The sequence below is a fragment of the Penicillium cataractarum genome, assembly GCF_028827025.1.
Source record: "Penicillium cataractarum strain IBT 29864 chromosome Unknown utg000001l, whole genome shotgun sequence".
NCBI lineage: Eukaryota > Fungi > Ascomycota > Eurotiomycetes > Eurotiales > Aspergillaceae > Penicillium > Penicillium cataractarum.
The window spans coordinates 254,908-277,686 of record NW_026622737.1 but is presented as its reverse complement, the minus strand read 5'-3'; the positions used below and the strand labels follow the sequence as shown (position 1 = coordinate 277,686).

The following is a 22,779-nucleotide window of genomic DNA, read 5'->3' as shown; positions in this document are numbered from 1 at the left end:
CCTGCTCTTAATTGAATCCTTTCATCTTGACTTCTGTCCCAAAGATTCTTCAATTCATGTAGCCAAGGATAAAAAAGAGAAAAGATGGTATACCCAGCAGGCAAACATGGCCTGTCAGTAGATAAACTCGATAACGCCAATGTATTTGTCAAAATGTGCGCCAAAATTCAATCTCCCCAAGTGAAACCAAATATCAACCAAGTGGGACCAAAGCCACATCGCCTTTCTCAAGTGCATCGTTCATTCTGTACCCCTCCCTTGCTTCGCAGCCTCGTCACCCACTGTATGTTCATCTGTGGCTGTCTTCTGCCCCAGCAGTCCTTGACTTTCTTCATCACGTCCCCCCTCGCCTTCCCCCTCCCCTTCCTCGGGAGGCGCCACATCCGCCGCATCAATAACCATCTGCAACTCGCGCATCCTCTTCGCAAACTGATCCATCATATCCTCTAACCGAGGCGTCCCCCTCTCCCCCTTCTCCTTCCCCACGTCCCCCGGAATCCCCGCCGTCCCGTAAATCTTCAACATCAATCCGTGTCCCGGCGCGTCACTGGTATTCTGGTTCTCGAATGTAGGCGCCGCTACCATCTCACTGCTTAGTACCTGCCACGTCGGCGAGAAACTCTTCGCCGACGTTACACGGTACTGGGGCTGTGGTACGGTCGGCCCTGGGGATGGATGTTGGGATGCGAGCGTGGACGGGTTCGCCGGTGACGTGGACATGGACTTTGTACCACCTGCGCCGGCTGTGAGGGGCGCGGCTGTGCATGGGTCGGGTGGTGTAGTCCCCGCTGGGGTAACGGGCACCGGTTCGACGTCTAGCACGATGTAGTTATCGCGGACCCCCGGTATCGGCGGCGGGAGGAGTGCGGACTTGTCATTGTCGTGTTGTTCTGCGGGGTTGTGCGATGGGTTTGTCGTACGCCCGTCCACCTTTTTGGATCCCGGGACAGCCTCTTGTTGAGCCTCCAAGCTGCGTAGAGCGGCTTCCGTTACGATGTCCGTGTCGTCATCAGAGAATATGTAGTGCACCGTTGGGTGGTGGTGGTCTGATGTATGGGCATCTTCGATTAGAGTGAAGAATGGCTGGAAGGGCTGGGGGAGGACCCTTGGGTTGTGCTCTGCGCCGTCGTCATGGCCTGGCTCGTCTGTCGCGCCATCGTGGGTTGGAGAGGTGATCGGCAAGGCGTGTTGGGGTGGAGCCTCATCTATAGGGTGGTCATCGGATGTGCCGACGGACTGGTCGCTCGGTCGGGAGGAGGTGGTTGGACGGGGTGGAGGGTCGGTGAAAGAGGACTGTGAGGAAGGGGAGACCGGGAGAGGATGAGTATTATTCACAGACATGTCCGTCGCTACATGGCCGGAGTGGAGGAGGTGACTGGGATGATGTCGCTTCCCCAGAGCTTCTTATCGATAGCAGCACGTGATGCCATCGGGTTTACTTGATCTACTTCTTTGATGTTGATGAGATTATACGAATAATGATTCTCAAGTCGATTGAAAATTGGATATATATGGTGAAATATGCCATGGATATTATCAGATTGGGATGTATAAGGTCCTGGCAATTTGTGGTGGCATAATTTAGAACGGAGATGAGCAAATGGTGGATATATATTCGCCATTTCTTTAGTCGTTCAAACGGGTTGACCCCCGGGCCTGACTTCGGCGTTGAGTCCGAATCCACATAGATCAATCATACAATATGTATATCCTATGGCGAGTGAACTTGATAGTGGAAATATTTAGTTTATGAATTGGGTAATAGGTGGTGAAGCTCCGGAGTAGCTCCGGTCAACACGTTTGGTCAGATGTATAGTGTAGCTAGCCACCAAACCAACTTGAATGATGTTAAGCTGTAAGATCATCTATGAATAGAGGAGAAGACGGAAGAAAACACTGGTCCAGAAAATGGAAAGGAAAAGAAAGGGTATCTTTAATCAACCCGCCGAACGCCTGCCGCGAGGGGAAATGCAAAGTACACCGTCACCGAGACCACTATTTTTCTTCTTGGACCCACTCGAATTCTGGCGGTTGTTAGTGCATTGAATACACCAGGAAATATCTCTGGCAGGACGATAGACACTCACTTTGACGACACATCGGGCACAGTCCCTTTGAAGAGTCTTGTTGAATCCAAGTCATGAGGCAATGCTGTTTACCACAATGTCAGTCGGTTACCCCCCCACGCACATCACGACGCGTCGATAGTCTCACCATATGAAACGAGTGGCCGCATTTGCCAATTACTAATTTCGCAGAGAGTGGAGATTAGTATGGATCCAAGGAAACCCGCTTGAGGGGTAATGGGCGCATTGTAGCAACTCACAAAGGGCGCAGTCATCGCCGGGGAATTTGCAGGTCGGACATGTGCCGTCGAACTGGACGCGGCAGATACCGCACACCTCGTCCTCGGGCATGTCCCAGTGCCAAGTGGCAACGGCATTCCATTCCTTTAGAGTGACCTTCATTGTAAGGCAAGATCAAGGCGTTTGAAATGAAGCCTGTGGAATCGTAACAGAGGAATGGCAGTGGAAAAGGGAAAGCAACGGGTTGGGGTCCGCTTATCGGCTTATCAAAGTTTCGAGTTGTTATCGTGATTATCACATGAGACGCTTCTCCGCACCTCCTCCACACCTTCCGCTCCGATGTAAATCCAACTTGACCTTGACATAAGGAGACCATTCCCACCCTTTAGACCATGGCTACTATGGCCGCTCGCTTCGGTGCTTCTCCCACTCGTCTTTTTCGCACAAATATGACCTTTACTACCCGTCCTGGGCAACAGGCTCGCCATATCTCCTTCTCCTCCTACTTGGTTACTCCGACCCAGCTCAATGAAGCTCTCAAGAAGAACCCACCGACTAAGATTTCGACTGCTCCACGAGTGATTCCCCTCTGTGCAGCATGGTTCATGCCCAATGACCCCGAAGGTCGCAAGGGCATTGACTCGTTCCGCCAGTCTCGTATCCCGCAGTCCCGCTTCTTCGACCTTGATGCGGTCAAGGACCATGATTCGCCTTATCCACACATGCTCCCTACCTGCGAGACATTCGCTGAGGCGATGAGTGAACTTGGTATCCGCCGCGATGACGAGGTGGTGGTCTACGATACGGCTGAGCTGGGTATCTTCAGTGCCCCCCGTGTGGGCTGGACCTTGCGTGTGTTTGGTCACCCCAATGTCCACATTCTCAACAACTACCGCCTCTGGACCCGCGAGGGTCTTCCCACTGAGAGCGGCGAGCCCGCTCCCGTCGAGAAGAGCAAGTATCCCGTGCCGACTTACGATTCCAAGTTGGTCATTGCCTTCCGTGAGATGAAGGAGCTGGCATTGGACTATGGCAAGGAGGGTGCGGAGGAGATCGAGATCTTGGATGCTCGCTCGTATGGTCGCTGGGCTGGTACTGACTCCGAGCCGCGCCCCGGTCTTTCCTCCGGTCATGTCCCAGGCTCAAAGAGCTTGCCGTTCCAGGAATTGCTGGACCCCGAGACCAAGACTTATCTTCCCGCCGAGCAGTTGAAGAAGGTCTTTGAGGATCACAAGGTTGATCCTTCTCGATCAATTATCAGTTCATGTGGCACTGGCGTAACGGCGACGGTCATTGAGACAGCTTTGGGAGAGGCAGACTATGGCAACCCTAATCTCCGTCGGGTATATGACGGCAGCTGGACGTGAGTTATACACTATGGAAAGCATTGTGTTTACTGATAAGACTGCTAACATGGTTCTAGTGAATGGGCTCAACGAGTCAAGGAATCCGATGGCCTGATCAAGAAGGTTAAGTCGTAGAAATTATGAGAGCTCATGAACCTAAGGACGATGGGACTGGACCTTTGCCTTTCTTGACTTGGTATCGCGTTTAGCTCTTCTTGTTTCCTGTTTTAGACGATACTCCACTCGTTGTCGTTGAGGTGCTTATTTTAAGCTTCTACGTCATCTCTAAATGCATCCCTCTTACATCTTCTTCCCATCCTTCTCTGATATCTTCTATCAATTTCACGTCACTTGATCTTTAATACTCTTGATCTACTTAATTCTAGTTGCCCAGTTAGTAGGTTTCCTTTATCAGGAACCCGCCTTCAATTGGCTTAGTCAGCCCCATCGAGGTCATCGTCGCAACAGGAACCTTAGAAGTTTCTCGTCTCCAGCGTGAACAACCAGCGCTGCTCTCCTGGTAAATTCCCCCCAAGGTTAAAGATGCTGCAGATGATCTCTTATCCCCAGGCTTCTCATTGTGAGTGTAACTTCCACCTCCCACCATCCGCGTCATACCGACCACCCGCCCTGCCCCCACATTCTCATGTCCCTCCATCGCCCCAAACCTCCTTCATCGGCCCTCTTTGCTGACCACCCCCGACCTGTCTAGTCGCGGCTGTCAATACATCCAGTTCCCCGGTCTAGGGCACATTTGCCCTTTGCCCTTCCCTGATCCTACATTCATACCCCCTCCAACAAAAGACGCTCGTTTTTAGTGCCCGCCATGTCGACCGGACGCAAGGTCTTTCATTGCGCCGTGGACGAGACGGCCTTGACCACCAACATCAGCGAGATCAAGAAATGGACCACCAACGGCGCCATCGATCTCATTGTCCCTCTTTACAGTAGGTATCTCGATACTTTTTGAGGAGCAGTCCCCTTCCGACGTTCCTCGTCGCTGGTTACTGGCTGATCTAACTTTCTTTTTCTCCCTTCCTCTTTCCAGCCCTCGAACGGCTCCATGCTCTTAAGCGGGCAGGATCGCAAACCGCCATCAATGCCCGCGAGGCTGTTCGCTTCCTCGACCGAGTTACCTCTGGCAAAGACCATATCACCGCCGACCGTGTCACCCTGCAAGGTCCCATGGAACAGTATGAGCGCTGGGAGGATGCAGAGAAATTCTTCTTGCCCGAATTCGAGGAGGAACCCGAGGCGATTGACGAGGCGGAATCTACCGAGTCCGCGCCCGAAGAATCTCAAAGGAATAATGGAACCTCCGGTCAGGACGACCTGTCGCAGATGCTGCTGAGCAAGTTGAACTTTAAGAAAGACGCCGAGGCCGCATCTATCACCTCGGCCGGTTCTCCCAGTGGACCAGGGTCGCGCACTTCGTCTCGCAGCTCGCGCACCAGCCCCGAGTGTGCTCAACACGAGAATGGTACTGCCAATAAAGCCGAAAAGCCCAAGTCCGGACACCAGCGCACCGAATCTGGCTCTACCATCCCAATCGCTCCGCCCGTGTTGCGCCCTTTGCTGAGCGCGCTGCTGTGGCGTCTTCATAGCGGTCCGGACGCCGAGAACTCCGCCAAGACCTGTATCCTGGTGACGAACGATCGCGCGACCCAAGTGTGGGCGCAGAAGTTTGGTATTGGAGTCAAGAACATTCTCCAGCTACGCACTGCAATTCAATACGAGGAACGCGAGTACAAGAACCGCTGCAAATACGTCGAGAAGACCCAGACTCAACCTACGGAACAGCCCAAGACCCTCCTATCGTACGAGGAGGACTCTGACGAGGATGAGCTGGTTTTCGTCCCTCGTGGTGGTCGTGGCGGCAAGGGATCTTCTTCGCGCGGTGGCCGGGGTGGGTCCTCTCGTAAGGCTGCCCCGAAAGCCGCACCGGTTGCCGTTGAGACTACTCCTATCGAGGTTCCTACCCAGCCCATTGATCCGGACTCGTTCAGCCGCTCTCTGGGTGGTGCGAACAAAGCGCCAGCTACCGTGGACCTGAGCACCCAGCAGGGTGCTGCTCGTGGCATGGCCGGGGCATCTCGCCGTTCGGGTGGACGTCGCGGAGGGTCCACTCGTGGCCCTGGACGAGGCAGTGGCCGTGGACGGGGTAAGCTATGGGTTCCTTGAAGGCAAGGCCAGGTCTGCGGCAGATCTCGACATGATCGAGCTTCGCTGCAGACCGAGCATCTCTTTTTTTCGTGAACCAAGTGCACTCCAGAATCGGAACGGGCTTGTCTTTCTTTCCTTTGCAGGACGGATATGATCGCGCGAGGGAGACTCCAAGACTGAGGAGTCCCCGCAGGACGTGTTTAACTCTCTTCCCAATCTCTCCATCTCCCATCTTTCCCCTCGGCAAATGGCTTCCAAACCGTGTGGGCATTGATTGGATACCCCGGACAAACGCGATGCGGTGGATGAACTCCTGGAGAACATCGATTCGCGGCTTCAGTGCTGCATGGATTGAATGCCCCCCTGGAAAAAGAAACACCCCTCGTGCTTTTTTGTACCCTGGAATTTCCTTGAGAGAATATGGACTGCCCCAGATAGCTTTCCACTTTGACATCCGAGACGTTGCTTTGGGTCTCGGTCATGTATGAGAGTGGATTTGCATTTACTCGGATGTACTACGAGAGGGTCGAATACAAGCTTGACTATTCATTTTATTTTTATCTATAATATCTGAGGTAATAATGTAGAACTGTATACCTCCGTACTTTTGTCCAATGAGACGGGACTTCCCCGCGTGACGGGCCCGTGGGACTTGCATTTCATCACTTGACAAACTCACCTCAACTCCTCTTTCTTCTCTCCTCTTTTTTCTTACAAAAATCGAACAAATCCTCCTCTCCTTCCTCCCCATTCCTAACATCCATCACTAACATCAATCCACACTCGTACCTTTTCCACCATGACCAGCGCCATCGACGAAACTCCCCTCAGCGCCTTCCCGCACGAGCGCCGCAACTCGCTGGAGAAACATCTCCAGACGCGCCCGGACATGCAGGACCTCAAGAACCGCCATATCCTGCTGAACACCAATGTGGCACCGTACAGGACCTCGTCATCCTAGACAGACGTCTCCATTCTACTAACACCAGCAACAGATCTCTCCAGTCCGCCCAGCAGGAACTGGACCGCCAGCGCGCGACGGACAGTCTGAAGAAGAACCTCGAGAAGAGACCCGAGCGAGATGAGTTGGTGGAGCGTATATCTCCCCGTTCCTTCTGTTGTCTCTCTGATTCTACAGTTTACACATGCGTTACACATGCTGTTTTCATGCCTTTGACGCGCTATTACCCCCGGACGTTATCCTCGGCCGTTATACTAACCAGACAAGGTAATATCCTCCCCGCTTCCACCGCCGCTCCGGCCCTGCAGGCTCACGCCCGTGAACTCGAGCGCCATATGTTGGCCGATAATCTGGAGCACAAGATTCAGAATCGTCCCGAGCCCGAGGCGCTTATTACTCAGGGGATTTTGACGGAGGATGAGGATCCGCGCTCGGCGTGATTGTGCTGTTTGTTCTGCGGGGTTAAGTTTCAGAGTGCGTTTCATGGGTTGCTTTGTGGAAACGAGGCTTTCTTTGGATCTTGAGACTTCCTGCGGACATGACACGGTCGAGGCTATGGATGATATGACAATTATGGCGTTCTTTATTCTTTTTCTTTCTTTCGTGGTTATCTTTTCCGTGCTTTGTGGGCTTGTTGTGTCCACAGTTCTCTACGCTGAGGCTTGCGGGTGGTGATGTCACCGTGACGCTTCTGTCGAGAGCCCCCACATAATTAACGTTATTTGGTTATCGTTCCCCGGGTTTTCTTGTAGAGTTATATTTTGTAATCAGTGTTATTAGGAAAGGAGTCGTGTGGCTGGGCATGGTTGTTTAATGCTTGGATGGGCTAGACTAGGCAGTATGATCCTGGTACTTCTCATTTCTGTTTTTTGTCTACGACTTCTACAGGTATACCAAGGGAGGAGACCGCGAGTTGTTCGAGTCGGGTCTCGTACGCAAATACTCCCTGAGCTCGAGAATCTCTCTCTGGCTAAGCCAGCGATGTGGTGGACAGAGCACATAAGTGCGCGGCAACCGGCACTCGCGTACTCTCGGGTGCTTAAAATGGTAATGATCAATGTTGAATTCCCTCTTGAGGGTGTAGTTCCATCAAGCAAGCTGCACAGTATAAGTCTTCAGTACGGGAAAGTAGCGGTATAGGCAGCACCAGATCCTTCCATGTTCTTGTCGTTGATCCTCCCGAAAAGTCCCAAGACCGAATGGAATAATATGGACGGCTTCGAGGGTAAAGCACCCGGGTGGGAGATCTCAACGGAGTCTTCCACTTGTCGTCATATTAAGTTTAACAACTCGCTGGGCTATGAGTGGAGATCTGGCGATTTCGATTGTGATCTTTGTGGATTTACGACTTCTGTCAAGTCTTCTGATAATAATACAACGGACGAGATTGAGCTCAAACGAAGATTCGCCGGATCGTTCGAAGGGCCGATTTACGTATTGTAATTGGCTTAGGTACGTACCGTATTGTGTAGTCTCGATGGGGAGAAGTCTTGATTGGACATGACTTGGTGTAATCTAAAAAACAGTGCTGACTTCAGGCAGGATGCCATTTGAACCTGAGTTAATTTACTATAGGTGCTGACTCATTGCGACTTGCTTCAAAATCACTTTGGATTTCTTATCCATCTGGACGGGACCCGAATATCGGCTTTGATTGCGAATTGTATTTCTTGCTAGATTCATCGAAGCTTGGAGGACGATGAAGATGCAGGAAGTTGTGAGTAGTTTCATACTGTTGTTATTAATCAATATCTTGCTGTGAAAGAACTGCGCCGAGTGGAATAAGCATATTCGGGCCATAAGTAGCATCGACTATCTTGCTGATGCAGTCTCATAACACAGCAATAGCGAGCAGAGCTCATTCCGCGAGGAATATGATGAAACATCACAGATCATGAAATTTCGTACGAATTTTCAGTTTTAGATTTGAGTCACAGAGAACCTCAATGGGTGTCAACTTCCACCGGCACCGACAAATCCGGGGTCCATCCACTCGGCCGCTCACTCCCTCGCACCAGAATGCCGTACGCCGCGCGCTCCACCTTCTCGACACTGTTCTGCATAACCTCCTTCTTCTTTGAAAGATCTTTATACATGGATGCCCGGTGTCGTCCCGAAACACTCAGCGCCTCGCATCGAGCTCGAATAGCGCGAAGATCAACGAGGACACCAGCTTTAGCTGCGTCCGTAGGTGTCACCTTCCCTGAGCTCAAGGCTGTCACGGCAAATCGCATCATTTCACCCGTAAGATCGAAAATGCCCATCAAGTAGTCTTCTTCTGTTACCAGGATCCCGGGTAACCGGGCTGCGACTTCTGCGTGGGTGATCAATGTCTCCGTGCGGAGGTAGTGGTCAAATGAGATCGCCTCGATAAACTCTTGGACGCCGCCGCTGACTTGGCGCTGGTAGCGCCAGGATTTGATGCCGACGAGATCGGAGACGATTGAGGCAAAGTGCTTGTGGATCTGTTCGAGGCGAGTGTCGTTCTCTTTTGTGATATTCGGTGGGATGGGTTGGTTTGTGGTGCGTACGCGCTGCAGGGCGAAGATTCTTTATTATAAAATGAGCAGATTAGTTTTCTGTTGTCTTGACCTCACTTCTGGGGAAACCTTACATTTTCTTGCTGAGCGCGGTGATGTCGCGACTAGCTTTGATGATGCGCTCACGACGGTCATGGTGCTCATCGAGCTCGTCACGGAAGTTCTCGAAGATTGTGATCGTCGGACTCGTTGACTCTGTCGAGTCCATTTTGACAACAGCTTGTCCTTCCCAGGAGCGTTTTGTACCCATTGAGGAGGTTGAAGGTAGGAAGTTGGAGAAGTGGAGTTGAAATGGAAAGAGGAATTACAGCACCACCTGATAAGCGATAAGCGATAAGAGATAAGGTTGAATCGACATTACGCCTGAGGCAACCAGCTCTCGACAGATCGACAACGCTAGAACGGAGTTACTAGCATGCCATCTGAGGATTGAAAAACCGTCTCCGCCTGAGAAAAGCTGAAACAGGAAGCCACTACAATCAGGGATATTCTTCTATGGCCAATGGAACGTGGCATATCGAATTCATAGTTGGCGGTCATGGCTCCATTAGGTCGAGGGCTTAGGCTACGTTTCGCATGGGAAAGGAGAAACGTTATTCATATTTCCTTCTCTATTTTTTCTTCTAATAGATCTGACTACGGAATTGTAACAACTGCTCTCCCTAAAATTGCATCTTTGGTAATTTGCCGAATGAGGTTTGGTGCTTCAGAAAAGTCAAACACCTCAATCGCAGGAGTGATTACCCCATCGAGAGCGAGCTGTAATAGCTCCGTCATTTGCTCCTCAGATCCTACCGAGGAACCCTTGATGGTAAGCCCTATTTTGAATTAGCCACTGGAGTTTCAACCCAATGAGATGAACCAAGAAAGCTTACCTCTAGCAGCACAGAGAGTGGCCGAAATGGGGAGCTCGATATCATTTCGTGGAAGACCAACACAGATAATGTGGCCCATATTCCTGACCAAAGTTGGTGCCATTTGGAAGGCCTCCTTCTCGCCGGGCACAACTATCGTCGCATGAGCACCTTCTTCCGTGAGCTCGAGAACTCGCTTTGCGACATCTTCGGTCTTGAAATCGATAAAGAACTCTGCACCAGAGGAGAGACTGAGGCCTCTCTTTTCATCACCACTGTCCACTGCAATGACTCGAAGCTTTTTGACACGGGCGGCAAGTTGAACGCCGATATGACCCAGACCACCACCAGAGCCGGAGATAACGACCCAGTCACCAGGCTGTAGCTCGTTGTCCAGGTGGGCCAATGCACCGGCCATCGTGAGACCGGCACACAACAGCGGAGCAGCAACTTCATCACGGACCCCGTCCGGAATCTTAGTGAGGAACCGAGCATCGGCGATAGCATACTGTTGCAATGTACCAGGAACATGTCGACTGGTGTTTAGTTGCTTCGGACAATTCTGGAAGAAGCCTCGTCGACAAACGGAACATTCCGTACAGGCGTTGTACAGCCACTTGAATCCCACGCGCTGTCCCATTAAGGATGGCGAGACATTAGGACCTGCTTTGACGATAGTTCCTACGCCTTCATGGCCAATGATGGAGTTGTAGACACCCCAGCCAAGTACAGCGCGGACTTCTGAGTGGCTTGATAGATGGAACTCGTATTAGCAATCGAGCACATAAGAAGAGTCGACAGCGTGTCTTACCAGATGCCTGTGCAGTTTAACTTGATGAGAACCTCGTCTGTACCTGGATTTCCGACCGGTACATTGTCGCGTAAGACAACTGTAAAGTTCTCTCCGGGGTTCTCAACCACGGCGGCTTGTTGGAGCTGTGGGATGGACATTGATGATCACTTTTGAGGTACTCAAGGAACCAAAGACGCAAAACAGAAGATTGGAATGGAAGAATACACAGAATGCTAATATTCAGTGGATGTATGGCTGAGAATGAAGTAAGTTGTGAATTGGTCATCGTTGATGCTTGGAGGGGCGTTCCCCACTGCCGAACGAGCTGCCGACCCTCGGGAGAGCCACTCCTCCTCGTCGCTGACAGTATTATGCTGTGGCTTTCTTTTGCAATGAAAGCTCTAACCAATAGACTAGTTGGAAACATTGATTTACGTTGCATTCATGAATATATCGATCATTTGGAAGCACAAAGTATGCAATTACATATCTTTTCAAAAGTACGGAGGCCAAAAAGTGCCATCCCAGACAAGAAGGGCGATGTAACTTCTGGACCAGTAGGTATTGAGAATCGATCGTTGGCATAGTAAATGCTCCCTATTAATTATTCTCTCTGAGATGCTTTTTCTCAATATAACCTTTATTCGAATTTGACGTTCCTTGCTAGATGCGAAAATGCTGTTGCACAAGCACACTGCATTCACACTTCAAATACTGGCTCGGTGGCGACCAATACCTAGTCCATCACTGAGCTTGGATGATCTAGACCAGCCAGCGCATTTTAATTGACATAACCCGTTATATCTGTCACAGCCTCTCCATTGTCACCATCATCTCCCAGAATGTCATCAGTGGCAGACTCGGAATCAAAGTTGCTCCAGCCGATCATGGACTTCAGAAACTTTGCTGTCGCATAAGCCGCCAACACTGTTTGCATGCAGGGCCCTCAACCGAAGCCCCTGTTTCAAGGAGGAGTCGAACGGTATCTATAGGCCCATGCTCTGCGGCTCCCCCCAAAGCAGTCCTACTGTGAATGCAAGCTCCCAGGGCGTTTACGTTAGCCCCGAGATCAATGAGTTTGCGAGCAATCCCAATGTAGCCTTGAATTGAGGCTAACTGCAACGCTGTTGCCCCGGCCTTATGTGCAGGCTCCTGATTAACATCTGCCCCTGACAGGAGGTGGAATTCGATAAGCTGGAGATTGCCTTTCTCGACTGCTACCTGTAGGGCCGTTCTCCCATGGTAGGGGTGCGGTGGGTTATTGATCTCCGCACCGGCATCCAGGAGAAGCACCGCAAGATCAAGGCGTTCTTTCTCAATATATATATTCAGTGCATTTGTTGAGCCACAGGGTTGGTTGACCATCGCGCCAGCCACCAGGAGAGATTTCACAATATCCACATCTCCCTCCCTGATAGCCTTCCCCAGAATTGTGGTTGCGCCTTTACTGGGGTTGATAATGAAATTGACATCGCAGCCAACAGCGATGAGGGTCCGAATCAGGGACAGGTCTTGCCTATTCACCGCAATAAGTAGAGGTGCATCATCCCACCATCTTAAAAGGTCTCGATATTTGCGGATCCGCTGATTGATGTCAGCATTCGACCAAAGTAGAATTTTCGCAAGATCCGATCTCCCATCCCTGAGGCTAACTGTGAGGGCACGCCATTTGGCTTTGCGTGTCCATGAGTATCTCAGTAAATCCTCTAAGATAGTTTGATCCCCGAAAAATGATGCTGCTTTCTCAAGGACCGAATGAGGATGCACATCATCTAGAAAGCTGAGATTCCGCTGGCCGGCCTTTATGTCACGGTTGGTATGATTTGGACAGCCTGAAGGAAGCATTCCCCTGCCAACAAGTCTGCACCCTGCACTCAAGAGGAGATTAAATAGTTAGAGACTCGGGCTGATAACTATCGGACTAATAAGTAGTACATAAAGTTCCTTTACACAAGAAATGTATATATAGGGAAGAAGATCGGGTGAAGAGAGACTAGATATAAGATAGTAAGAAATCGGCTAGGATAACTAAGCAGTGGTTCGGTATAATTAATGATGGTGTCATCGACACCTACGCAAGGAAGCAGAGAAGGGGAATCTGAGTCAATTGTCTATCTGGACACATGAAGATGAAGATGATCTAGAAAAGAAGGAAAAGAATACCAGAAAGACCTAAATAGTTCTATATGACAAAGAACAACGGGCTGGTCCTAGAATCAACCATCAAACCTACAGAGCGATCTATGCAGGTACAAACGGGAGGACGTAGCACCAAACGACCGAGTAGTCGAGGTCAATAGGGTCGAGTCATCATATAGCTTGTCCTTCACCATTATGTGAGAATGACTAGCCCGTCTTCTTACCGGTATTTCACCTGTATAAGCCCTGGTCGTTCCAGTTACCACTGGAACGTGCTGAACTTTTGCCATCATAGTACTCGCTACAGGGAGCAAAGGCGCAAATATCATCTGAGTGAGTCCGTAGCATACCGAAGGGACGCCACCACTGGTCCCAACCTTCGCCAGCGAGAGTACTCAAATTCCAGTTTCTTTCCAGAGTCACAACCTGGGAGAAATCTTTAATCGAAATCACAGAGTTAGAAGTCGGAGCTGGATACAAGGGCTTCGTAATACTAAGCACTCACGGTTATAGTAATTCTGGTCCACGCAGTCATAGCATTTAACAGTGTCGTTACCCAGGAGCAAAGAATAGATGGAGTTAGGGTCGCCGTAGTTGTCATTGGTATACACGTCTAGAAATCGTGAGCATTTCCATGGACGCATCAGATCCATTTGTGAAAATGGGTTGATTACTTACTGTCCTCGTCGAAGGTAATAAGAATTGCAGTCTTCTTCATGAACTCTGTGTTGAGTAACATAGTGTCAATCACGTACTGCAAGTCCTTTGCAGCAAACGAGATGTTGGTGTCGTGGGCATCGTTCTTCAGGTTCGGCACATAGTACATGTACATCGGAGCACTGGAGCCCTTGGCAACATCTTTAGCGAATTCAGCCTCGGCATTGACAATATTTTGGCAGCGCGAAGTGTTATTGCGGATGTTGTCGAAGGACATGAAGGGATTATGCTTGCTATCGAGCTATCAGAAATGCCTAAACGTATTTGCTGAGATAGGGCTTACCGAACATAGAGAGTTTCCAAATCTTCAGTGTAAGGATTGCACTCGCCATTCTCAAGAGGCTTGTAGCCTTCCATGTATGCCTTCCAAGTAATCCCTAGCCTCGTCAGTAAACTTTCAATTGGGGCTTTCAAAAGCGAGCATACCCGCGGGCTCAAACAAGTCAATCAAGCTCGACTCGGTAGTGTTGTGATCACTATCATCATACACACCAGCAGCATCGGTATGAGTGACCATTGTGATGTAATTAGGCTATAACGCGCTGTCAGCCTTGTTTCCACACGGGCTATCAGCGAATGCTGGCTCACCTGTGAAGGATGGGTTGTGCCTAACAGCACCCAAGAAATAAATTAGCACCGCCAAACTAAGATCGCTGCGATGGAGTGTAGTACCGTGGTAATTGCCGAGAAGCATGCCCCAATGGGTAAGATTGAGGAAGTATGGGTCACCCATAGTCACACCCTTGTTTGTGTTCTCTAGAACGACAACTACGAAGCCTTTTCCCCTGATGTTAGCATCCTTGCTTATAGCTCATAGAAGGTAATTGAGAAGTTTACTCACGTTCAAACCATCTTCCTTTCACGGGTTTAGCCAAGTGGGCGAGGCCATCAGACAAATGCTCGAACGGTATAGCTGCGGCCAAAGATACTCCAGCGAGGAGAAGGCTTCCCGAGAGCTTCATTTTGACGGGATAGAACCAAGGCACTTAGACAATTGCAATTGAATGGATAGCCAGGTTCCCAGGATTGATTAAATCAAGGGATTCTTATCCGGAAATGCCTCCTTTAAGTATGTACAAGATTCACAATCCCGTGACCTTCCGCCATGGTGGATGTCTGCACAAGTTCTTGCTGAAATACGTAGCCGTACATGAATAGGTCCACGTGCCTCAATGGAATTCAATTTCTGATCGTGAATCTACGCATGAGGCACCAGCTGGTCGGAATGGGTTGCGTCTGCAAACAGAGATTCTGAACTGTGTGGGGCTGGCGCTTAAAAGGCTTATTTTATTATGACTGTATTGCAGGCGAGAAGACGGAAGCGAAGTTTAGCCATTAAGTGGCTAGCGAATTACGAGAGCACTTTTGGAACGTGCCCAGGTTGCGAGATTGCCACGTTTCCCTCCTTTGGGGCTGACACAAAGAAAAAAATTTAGGCGACTTTGTTTCTCTACTCATGTGCGATTGTTCCTTCTTGATTCATATGAGAGATGGACATAAAGAAAAAAAAATCAAACCGGCACCCCCAAGTCAAAAGTTCAACACTATATCGAGATTTTTAACACGGTCTGAGCGTGTCTATGAATTCACCCTGAAGATTCCGTCAATACGCATCTAGTCCGTTGTACGGCATGTGCGTATTCATTATTACTACTCAAATTATAGCTTATGATCTTCATTAAAGTGCCATAACTACTGCCATTAACATCTCTAGGAGGTTATAGTCCGTAGGTTTGTCATCTTCCAGCATTTATAGCGCATCAACATATCCCTCAGGGCTTGATGCGTATGGCTTTGATCTTCCTAAACTGCATAAAAGTGGGGCGAACTATACCAAGCATTAATTCTTCCCGTTGTTAGAGCCCCACTGTCTTCCTCCCTGTTTTAACATTAGTAATACTCAACCATGACTCGTTGTATTGGATACCGTCAATCTCATCAACCAATCAATCGAGTAATTAGCAGTCAGTTCCTCTTGTTGAAATTCCCATTAAGCCCTCCGAGACAAGGATCCAATGGATCTTTCGGCATACCATCTAATACTGCCACCGAAGCTTGTTCCCTCATTCGAGAAATATCTCCGAGCCACCATATCGCTATAACTGATTGGGCAGGTGGCCAGGTTGGTTTAATCCCCGATTTTGTACCAAGATTACGGTCCTTATTCAGAATTTGCAAATTAATGCTCTTTTCTACCCTCTTAGGCCCCCTACCCTCTCTGTCACGCATGAAGAACCAAATCGGAGATAGGAAGTGGAGTGGCTTAGGTAAACCTACGAACACTGAACCTTGAGTATCCATATCAAGATTAGCGAGAGCGAGTCCACCTCCCACGTGGCGTTATGATTTTCCACGTATTCCAGAGACCGCCCCAAAGCCTCCCGTTGTTCTACAAGCGAACCATTGGCCAGCTGTCGGAGGGTCTGAAGAAGTCAGCCACGCAGAGATTGTTGTCGATGAGTAATAAGTCAGACACGAATTTAGAAAATTGGGAATCACAAACTTGACACCTAATAGGCATCAATGACTCTGCTGGCAAGGAATTATGCTCAGCCTACATGGAAAGATGTCAAGTCAAGCTCTGTCCAAGTGGCGCAGCGTCAATGTCGGGGTAACTGCGATTTGCACAGAAAAGGGTCCTTAAACGAATATCGAACTGGCTACGACGAGCGAAGAGAGACAAGAACGGGACATCCCCCTTCACTGCACAGAGGTACGGATTGGCAAATTACAGATACTGTGGTGTCCCATCCTCATTATAACAAAGATGCTGACCAGTCATCTCAAGCTCGTTGTGGCCGTGGTGGCGGCATCATTTTTTTAGAGATTATCGAAACCCTAAAGATTTTGAAACTTGCGTTAGTTAGATGGAATCGGGTACATCCAAGTGCAGCTAGCCAACACGGATACGACGGAAATGTCGAACGCCAGCCAATGCTGAAAAAGGCCAGCGGTGTAAGTAGAGTGGGACTAGAGGCAGATGTAAGTTCAACCCCGGAACCTCAAGAACTTCGACTACCTATTTTATAAATCATCATCTTCGGATTCGAATTGCGTAAGTTTTGCTTGTTGATAGGCTGCTGAATGAATGGGACCGGCGATTTCCAGCAGAAAGTGGAAGTCCTTGCGCCTCAAAATAAATTGGTTAAAAATATCAAGCCGTTCTTGAGCAAGTCGTTGATTCATGCTAATACTTCAAAACCCCAAAGGCGTTGGAAGTTGGTAATCATGTCCAACGACGACAAAGCCTCTAGGAGCAATAGTTCTAAGTGACTTACCCTCCCTTTCTTCTCCCACCTCGCTCAGATTAAGTCTTTCAACGAATTTCGAAGCTCATCTACCTGTGAAACTAGCAATCGAGAACCCTGCTGCCTTGTCTTCACACTGATCCACATAGTGGAATTTGCCATCTGCCTGGGACTAACAACTCTCCTTATAGGACCCGCAGAAAAAAGCCTGAATCCCACGTGTCGCTTGTATGATCTCTCAGAGGCCTGCCAAGAATATAGCCAACCTTCCCATTGAGATAATTGATATCACCATGCAAATTCCTGAGGCGCGATATTAGTTCTGGTTTCTCTACGGGTACCGTGCACCATTAACTTACCTCTGTATAGACTGTCATGTCATGCAATCTGGTCAAAATAGCCATGTTACTGTTGAACAGCCATGAGGTCAGTGTGCGCACTCTTTTCAGGAACTGTTGGCTGGACTGGTTCCACAGGGTCCGTGTAGGGACGGCGCAGGATAAATGCTCTAGCTTTGGCTTTCGTTCTGGCAACGCTATTGATAGCTGGATCGACGACAGGAATGAACCCTCGCTTCTCACGGTAAAACATCAGCGCATAACCAATCATGACACAGATCCAGTACAGATTATAAGAGATCACCGAGCCATAGTCAGCCGAATTAGTCCAACCGAGAAGCGCGTTGAAGATACCCCAACCACCGCCACCTCCAAGCTCCGGATTGCAGCAGTTCACATGCCAAACACTCTTGCGAATGTCGTATGATCCTGGCCCGGAGCCAGTTTCCGATGCATCACCACCGATGATATTGTTCCACGCATTGTTTTCGAAATACCAGACACCACGTGAAAACAGGCCGCCAGCCACGAGGTAGAGGAAGCATGTAGAGATAATCAAAAAGATTTGCATCGACGTTTCCCGTCCACCACTACAGTTCCATTAGTCATAGCCTAGTTCCAAGGTGGATTTGACATACCGATAGATAATATAACCGACAGCAATACCGGCCAAGAGCCCACAGAAAACGGCTAATGGGAAAGAAGTCGCGGGAAGTCCTAACCCGACACCACCTATATAGACGACAGCTTCAAGACCTTCACGAAGGACAGTAACGAATGGCAAGATAAACATGACATATTTCTCCAACCATCTCTTGACACGGCCCTTCTTGGTCTCATTGGGATTTTTCTCATGTGCGAGAGCCTGTGCGAGTTTGACACGCCACTTGTCTTGAAGCTTGGACACGCGTAGGAGAGCAGCCCCCATTATCGTAATGATTATAGATGCGACAATGCCTAAAACGCCTTCCCAGATGTCCTCGGTGCTAGAAAAGGTGTCCGTTCCGAGGCCGTAGAACGCGCCAATCATGCCTGCGCCGACAGCAAGACAGATGAACAGACCTAAACCGCTCCCCAGCCAGACCTGTTGTTATTAGTCTTGGAACGTGCTTGGGGCTCGGTGGCCATGTACCTGTTTAACTAATCGTTTGTATGTCGCTCGGTCATCGTCGTATAGTGACTGCTTCAGGAATGCCAGGAGTACGGACACAACCACTGTTGTTTCCAGGCATTCTCGAAAACAGATAAAAAAGACTAGATGCACGACACTATTAGAGCTTGCAAATAATATTCAAAGAGGAGTTTTTACCAGTAACCGCAAAAACCTGGTTGTTCCCCATGATGATTCACGTGCTTTGGATAACCTAGGCGAGAGCACCAGAGGTAAGTCAGGGAGGAAATCAAAGTCAAAAGATTTCAAGAAAAATCTATATCAGGGCATTCGGGCTCTTGTAATCATTTCAAAAATACGCCGGTTATGAGAAAAAACCAGACACCTGCATTTTCATTGTCTGATCGAACCGGGTCTTGCCTTGTGCGAAAAGGGTGATACTGTGATTTGCCGCGGTGGTGGTGACCAATTTACGGTGGGTGGGGATCTGGCTGCCCGCGCACTGGGGCTGAACCAAGTCATCATCCAACCACCTTTCTGGAATTGATTCTTCTACTTTCTTCTAGCAAAAAAAGGCCCGAGTACGTGGCCTGTGAGACGCCAATACATGGACATGGTATCCAAATGACCTATAAAGGCTATGCTAGGGACACATGAATACTGTTATGATCACAGTGCTGATAACGGGTAAAAGTCTGTAGGAAATTCCACTCCCTGTAAAATACAAGCCGCCCTCTGGGTCTCCTCAAATTCCCGAAAATGATTGTCCTGTAAATTCACGGATCCTGGCGGCTGCGGCGACGGTCGAGATCCGTGCGTCTCAAGTTTCTGTTACGTAGAATCTAGTGGATTGACTCTTTCTCAGGAGGACCAAATGACTATAAGGCTTATTTACATGGGAAATCTGGTGGGAGACATGTCTCTTGCAGGCGAGTGTCCTATACCGGAAAGTCGTGGTGGATGTGGAGTGTAGAAGTACGGAAATTACATTATTTACCAGATCCAGAGGTTGCAACCGCTACCCGGGCGTTGGTATGCGTGATTTATCAATCAGTAAATTATCAATCAGTGGATACATGACAAGCTTTGCATGGCAAAGTGGCTTTTATGTCTCGTGATCGATCTGCTGCTACTGTTAACTACCAATAATCAGCCGTGGCTAAATGTAACGGAAGGGATGGTCGGAGGATTGTCTTGATTCAGCATTGATATCCGAGGGTTTTCCGGGCCAGGGAATTCGCGGCCTCTTGCTCCGACTGGCTAATGTACGCTTCGATGGTTATCTGATCCAGCGGCCCCACCGCGTATTACAGCAGTCATAGTATAGGTAGTACAAGGTTCTATGGCGGTGGGCCGGGTGGAGGATTAAGGGGATATGTATTATAAAGCTTGAATCCCTGTTCCGAGCTCGGGTTGGCCCTCGTTTTCGGGCATATTGTAGGTTTCTTGCCCTTGCTCCTGGTGATACCAATCAAAATACGCATTCGACACACGTGGTGGTCCAAGATCCATATCAACCGAATTGGCCCACCTACCAATAAGGATTTTGAAAACGTCCCAACCACTGATTATGTGTACCTCGAAAATGAATGGAAAAAATCTACCCTGTTCAGAAAGATCCTTATTTTGCGATGAGAGCACATCGTATCTGCGACAGCCTTCGAAAATGTTTCCAAGATCTGCCCCCGAGGCAAATCGAATTAGGTTCAGCGATAGAGACTGTAGCGACTTCGGCCTTGAGTTATCCTTTCAGGCGATCAGTACGGAATATTCATTATCCAATTTTGCCGTTCTTCCGATCCTTCTTGGTAGCCTCCCGAGGCCCTAAAAACCAAGGGACCAACTGGTGCTAAGCGTTAGTAGGTAACTGAGTAGGTGGGTTTAAATAGTGGGGAATAGGTTTGGTTCGTGTTTAGTCTATCTTCGATCTCTGGTAAGGAAAAATGCCAAATTACACCTATTGTACGAGTAAAACAGACTAGTTTGGTGAGCCCATGATTTTAGAAGTTAATGCGCAAAGATTGGCCGCCTTCCATAGAGGTCGCTTATACGCACCCTTCTGGCCATGATCTTCTCATTTCTCATCCTCGATTATCCCCTTTCTCTGCTTAGTAACAAGCCGAATCACAGTATGAATTTTCTCCAGCGCGGTTTCTTTCGCCTTGCTACAGTGCTGCTATTAGCTCGCTGTAGCCAGGCCAAAACTGTCACCCTCGATTTCAACGTCACTTGGGTCAACGCTAACCCTGACGGCCTCCATGAACGCAAAGTCGTCGGAGTGAACGGCCAGTGGCCATTACCAGTGATCGAGGTTGACAAAGGCGATCGGCTGATTGTCAACATGTACAATGGCCTTGGAGACAAAGACACATCTATCCATTGGCACGGCATGTTCCAAAATGGGACAAACAACATGGATGGTCCCTCAATGGTTACTCAATGTCCTGTCCCTCCTGGTACCTCAATGACCTACAATTTCACTATTCCTCAAAACGGCACCTACTGGTATCATTGTCATACCGATGCTTGCTACCCAGATGGCTATCGTCAAGCTTTAATTGTGCATGATAAAGACGCATATTTTGAAAGCATGTACGATGATGAGTTCACTGTCACTATGAGTGATTGGTATCACGAATTAGTCGAAGATATTCCATTTATTCGTGTGGAGAACCCAACTGGTGCCGAGCCTGTTCCGAACTCTTTTCTTTTCAACGATACCGTGTCGAACACCAATATACCAGTTGAAGCCGGAAAGACATACTTGCTCCGATTAATCAATATCGGTGCCTTTGTGGCGCAGTATTTCTATATCGAGGACCATACTTTCCGCATCGTTGAAATCGACGGGGTTTACGTTGACGAGCAAGAGGCTGATACGCTTTATATTGCCGTAGCACAACGTTACTCCATTCTGGTTACAATGAAGAACTCCACGGACAAGAATTATCCTATCGTCACAGTCGCTGATTCAGTTCTGTTGGATACCATTTCACCCACTCTTCAACTTAATCAGACCAATTGGCTTGAGTACAATAGCAGTGCGGCCCATCCTGAAGCTGTGATGAAGGTCGCAATTGCCTCAGATCTTGTTCCGTATGACGATTTCAAACTTGTTCCTCACGATCGAATGGCGCTTCTCCCAGACCCTGATATGACTATTGAGGTTGATGTCATCATGGCAAATCTAGCCAATGGCGCAGGCTATGCGTTTTTCAACAATATCTCATACACGAAGCCTAAAGTCCCGACATTATACTCCGTCCTTACCTCTGGTGACTATGCGACTAACGCCGAGGTTTACGGCGAATACACCCACCCATTCGTTCTTGAGCACAATGCAGTCATTGAGGTTATTCTTAATAACCAGGATACCGGTTCTCATCCATTCCACTTACATGGTCACAATTTCCAAGTCGTTAGCCGCACTCCCTCATATGGCGCCTCCTTTTACGACTTCGCCGACGGGGACCCAGTTGCCTACAATGCGACCGAGAACCCTTCAAGCAGCTTCCCAGCATACCCCGCTCGCCGAGATACATTTGTTGCGCCGCCTCAAGGCAATTTTGTCATTCGATTTGTGGCTGACAACCCCGGTGTTTGGTTCTTCCACTGCCACATCGATTGGCATTTGTCGCAGGGACTGGCTATGTCATTTATTGAGGCTCCAAAGGAGATTCAAAAGCAGATGTCGTTGACGGACAGTGAGATCAGCGTTTGCAAGGCAGCAGATATCTCATACGAGGGCAATGCTGCTGCCAATATTGAAGACTTGCTCGACTTGACCGGTCAGAATAAGCAACTTCCATGGCTACCTGCCGGATTCACAGCCAAAGGAATTATTGCAATGGTCTTCTCTTGTGTGTCAGCTTTCTTGGGCATGGCCTTCATCACAATCTACGGTATCTCTGGAATTAAGCAACAGGGAGAGACGAGTCAGGTTGTCGAGCGAGAGGATATGTAATTCAAGTTGGACCAATACGGAGGATTTATTTTGAAGATTTTGCTTGAATGACATCACAGAGACCCAGTGACAAGACTTTCTCTGGACTTAGAGATCCAGTCGCTGTCATGCATAATGTAACACTGATTGTGCTTACGTGCACGTCGACTACATGATCATGGACAAGCCCGAGCACTTCCTGAAGAGGAGACGTGAGAGCAGAGTAGGGTTGAATATCATGTCTATTGTTCGAGCGTCATGGCATATACATAATTGCATTATATCACTGTTCCCAGCAATAATGTAGCTTTTACTGCTGC

At 49.0% G+C, this 22,779-nt stretch overlaps 10 protein-coding genes across 10 annotated transcripts; 4 read left to right on the top strand and 6 right to left on the bottom strand.

Annotated features, from left to right (window-relative positions):
- Positions 1-240: 240 nt before the first annotated feature.
- N7496_000107 (uncharacterized protein) lies at positions 241-1,341 on the bottom strand (the record flags this gene model as incomplete). Its single annotated transcript, XM_056693038.1, has 1 exon — positions 241-1,341. The coding sequence occupies one exon, from the start codon at positions 1,339-1,341 to the stop codon at positions 241-243; it is 1,101 nt and encodes a 366-aa protein (XP_056559767.1).
- A 654-nt stretch (positions 1,342-1,995) lies between these two features.
- Positions 1,996-2,468, bottom strand: N7496_000106 (anaphase promoting complex subunit 11; the record flags this gene model as incomplete). The annotated part of the gene is made up of 4 exons (XM_056693037.1): positions 1,996-2,024; positions 2,088-2,151; positions 2,215-2,246; positions 2,327-2,468. The coding sequence occupies 4 exons, from the start codon at positions 2,466-2,468 to the stop codon at positions 1,996-1,998; spliced, it is 267 nt and encodes an 88-aa protein (XP_056559766.1).
- Positions 2,469-2,698: 230 nt separating this feature from the next.
- N7496_000105 (sulfurtransferase) lies at positions 2,699-3,787 on the top strand (the record flags this gene model as incomplete). The annotated part of the gene is made up of 2 exons (XM_056693036.1): positions 2,699-3,669; positions 3,730-3,787. 2 exons carry the CDS (start codon positions 2,699-2,701, stop codon positions 3,785-3,787), a joined length of 1,029 nt encoding a protein of 342 aa, XP_056559765.1.
- A 691-nt stretch (positions 3,788-4,478) lies between these two features.
- Positions 4,479-5,833, top strand: N7496_000104 (uncharacterized protein; the record flags this gene model as incomplete). The annotated part of the gene is made up of 2 exons (XM_056693035.1): positions 4,479-4,599; positions 4,701-5,833. The coding sequence occupies 2 exons, from the start codon at positions 4,479-4,481 to the stop codon at positions 5,831-5,833; spliced, it is 1,254 nt and encodes a 417-aa protein (XP_056559764.1).
- A 781-nt stretch (positions 5,834-6,614) lies between these two features.
- N7496_000103 (RPEL repeat-containing protein) lies at positions 6,615-7,216 on the top strand (the record flags this gene model as incomplete). The annotated part of the gene is made up of 2 exons (XM_056693034.1): positions 6,615-6,754; positions 6,811-7,216. 2 exons carry the CDS (start codon positions 6,615-6,617, stop codon positions 7,214-7,216), a joined length of 546 nt encoding a protein of 181 aa, XP_056559763.1.
- A 1,503-nt stretch (positions 7,217-8,719) lies between these two features.
- Positions 8,720-9,566, bottom strand: N7496_000102 (translin family protein; the record flags this gene model as incomplete). Its single annotated transcript, XM_056693033.1, has 2 exons — positions 8,720-9,326; positions 9,391-9,566. The coding sequence occupies 2 exons, from the start codon at positions 9,564-9,566 to the stop codon at positions 8,720-8,722; spliced, it is 783 nt and encodes a 260-aa protein (XP_056559762.1).
- A 386-nt stretch (positions 9,567-9,952) lies between these two features.
- N7496_000101 (zinc-dependent alcohol dehydrogenase) lies at positions 9,953-11,121 on the bottom strand (the record flags this gene model as incomplete). Its single annotated transcript, XM_056693032.1, has 3 exons — positions 9,953-10,134; positions 10,192-10,919; positions 10,982-11,121. 3 exons carry the CDS (start codon positions 11,119-11,121, stop codon positions 9,953-9,955), a joined length of 1,050 nt encoding a protein of 349 aa, XP_056559761.1.
- A 2,306-nt stretch (positions 11,122-13,427) lies between these two features.
- On the bottom strand, positions 13,428-14,781 carry N7496_000100 (uncharacterized protein; the record flags this gene model as incomplete). The annotated part of the gene is made up of 8 exons (XM_056693031.1): positions 13,428-13,528; positions 13,608-13,715; positions 13,781-14,052; positions 14,103-14,196; positions 14,246-14,351; positions 14,408-14,427; positions 14,492-14,596; positions 14,661-14,781. 8 exons carry the CDS (start codon positions 14,779-14,781, stop codon positions 13,428-13,430), a joined length of 927 nt encoding a protein of 308 aa, XP_056559760.1.
- A 2,691-nt stretch (positions 14,782-17,472) lies between these two features.
- Positions 17,473-18,745, bottom strand: N7496_000099 (FTR1 family protein; the record flags this gene model as incomplete). The annotated part of the gene is made up of 4 exons (XM_056693030.1): positions 17,473-17,995; positions 18,044-18,489; positions 18,538-18,659; positions 18,715-18,745. 4 exons carry the CDS (start codon positions 18,743-18,745, stop codon positions 17,473-17,475), a joined length of 1,122 nt encoding a protein of 373 aa, XP_056559759.1.
- A 1,902-nt stretch (positions 18,746-20,647) lies between these two features.
- Positions 20,648-22,480, top strand: N7496_000098 (Multicopper oxidase type 2; the record flags this gene model as incomplete). The annotated part of the gene is made up of 1 exon (XM_056693029.1): positions 20,648-22,480. One exon carries the CDS (start codon positions 20,648-20,650, stop codon positions 22,478-22,480), a length of 1,833 nt encoding a protein of 610 aa, XP_056559758.1.
- Between the last annotated feature and the right edge of the window lie 299 nt (positions 22,481-22,779).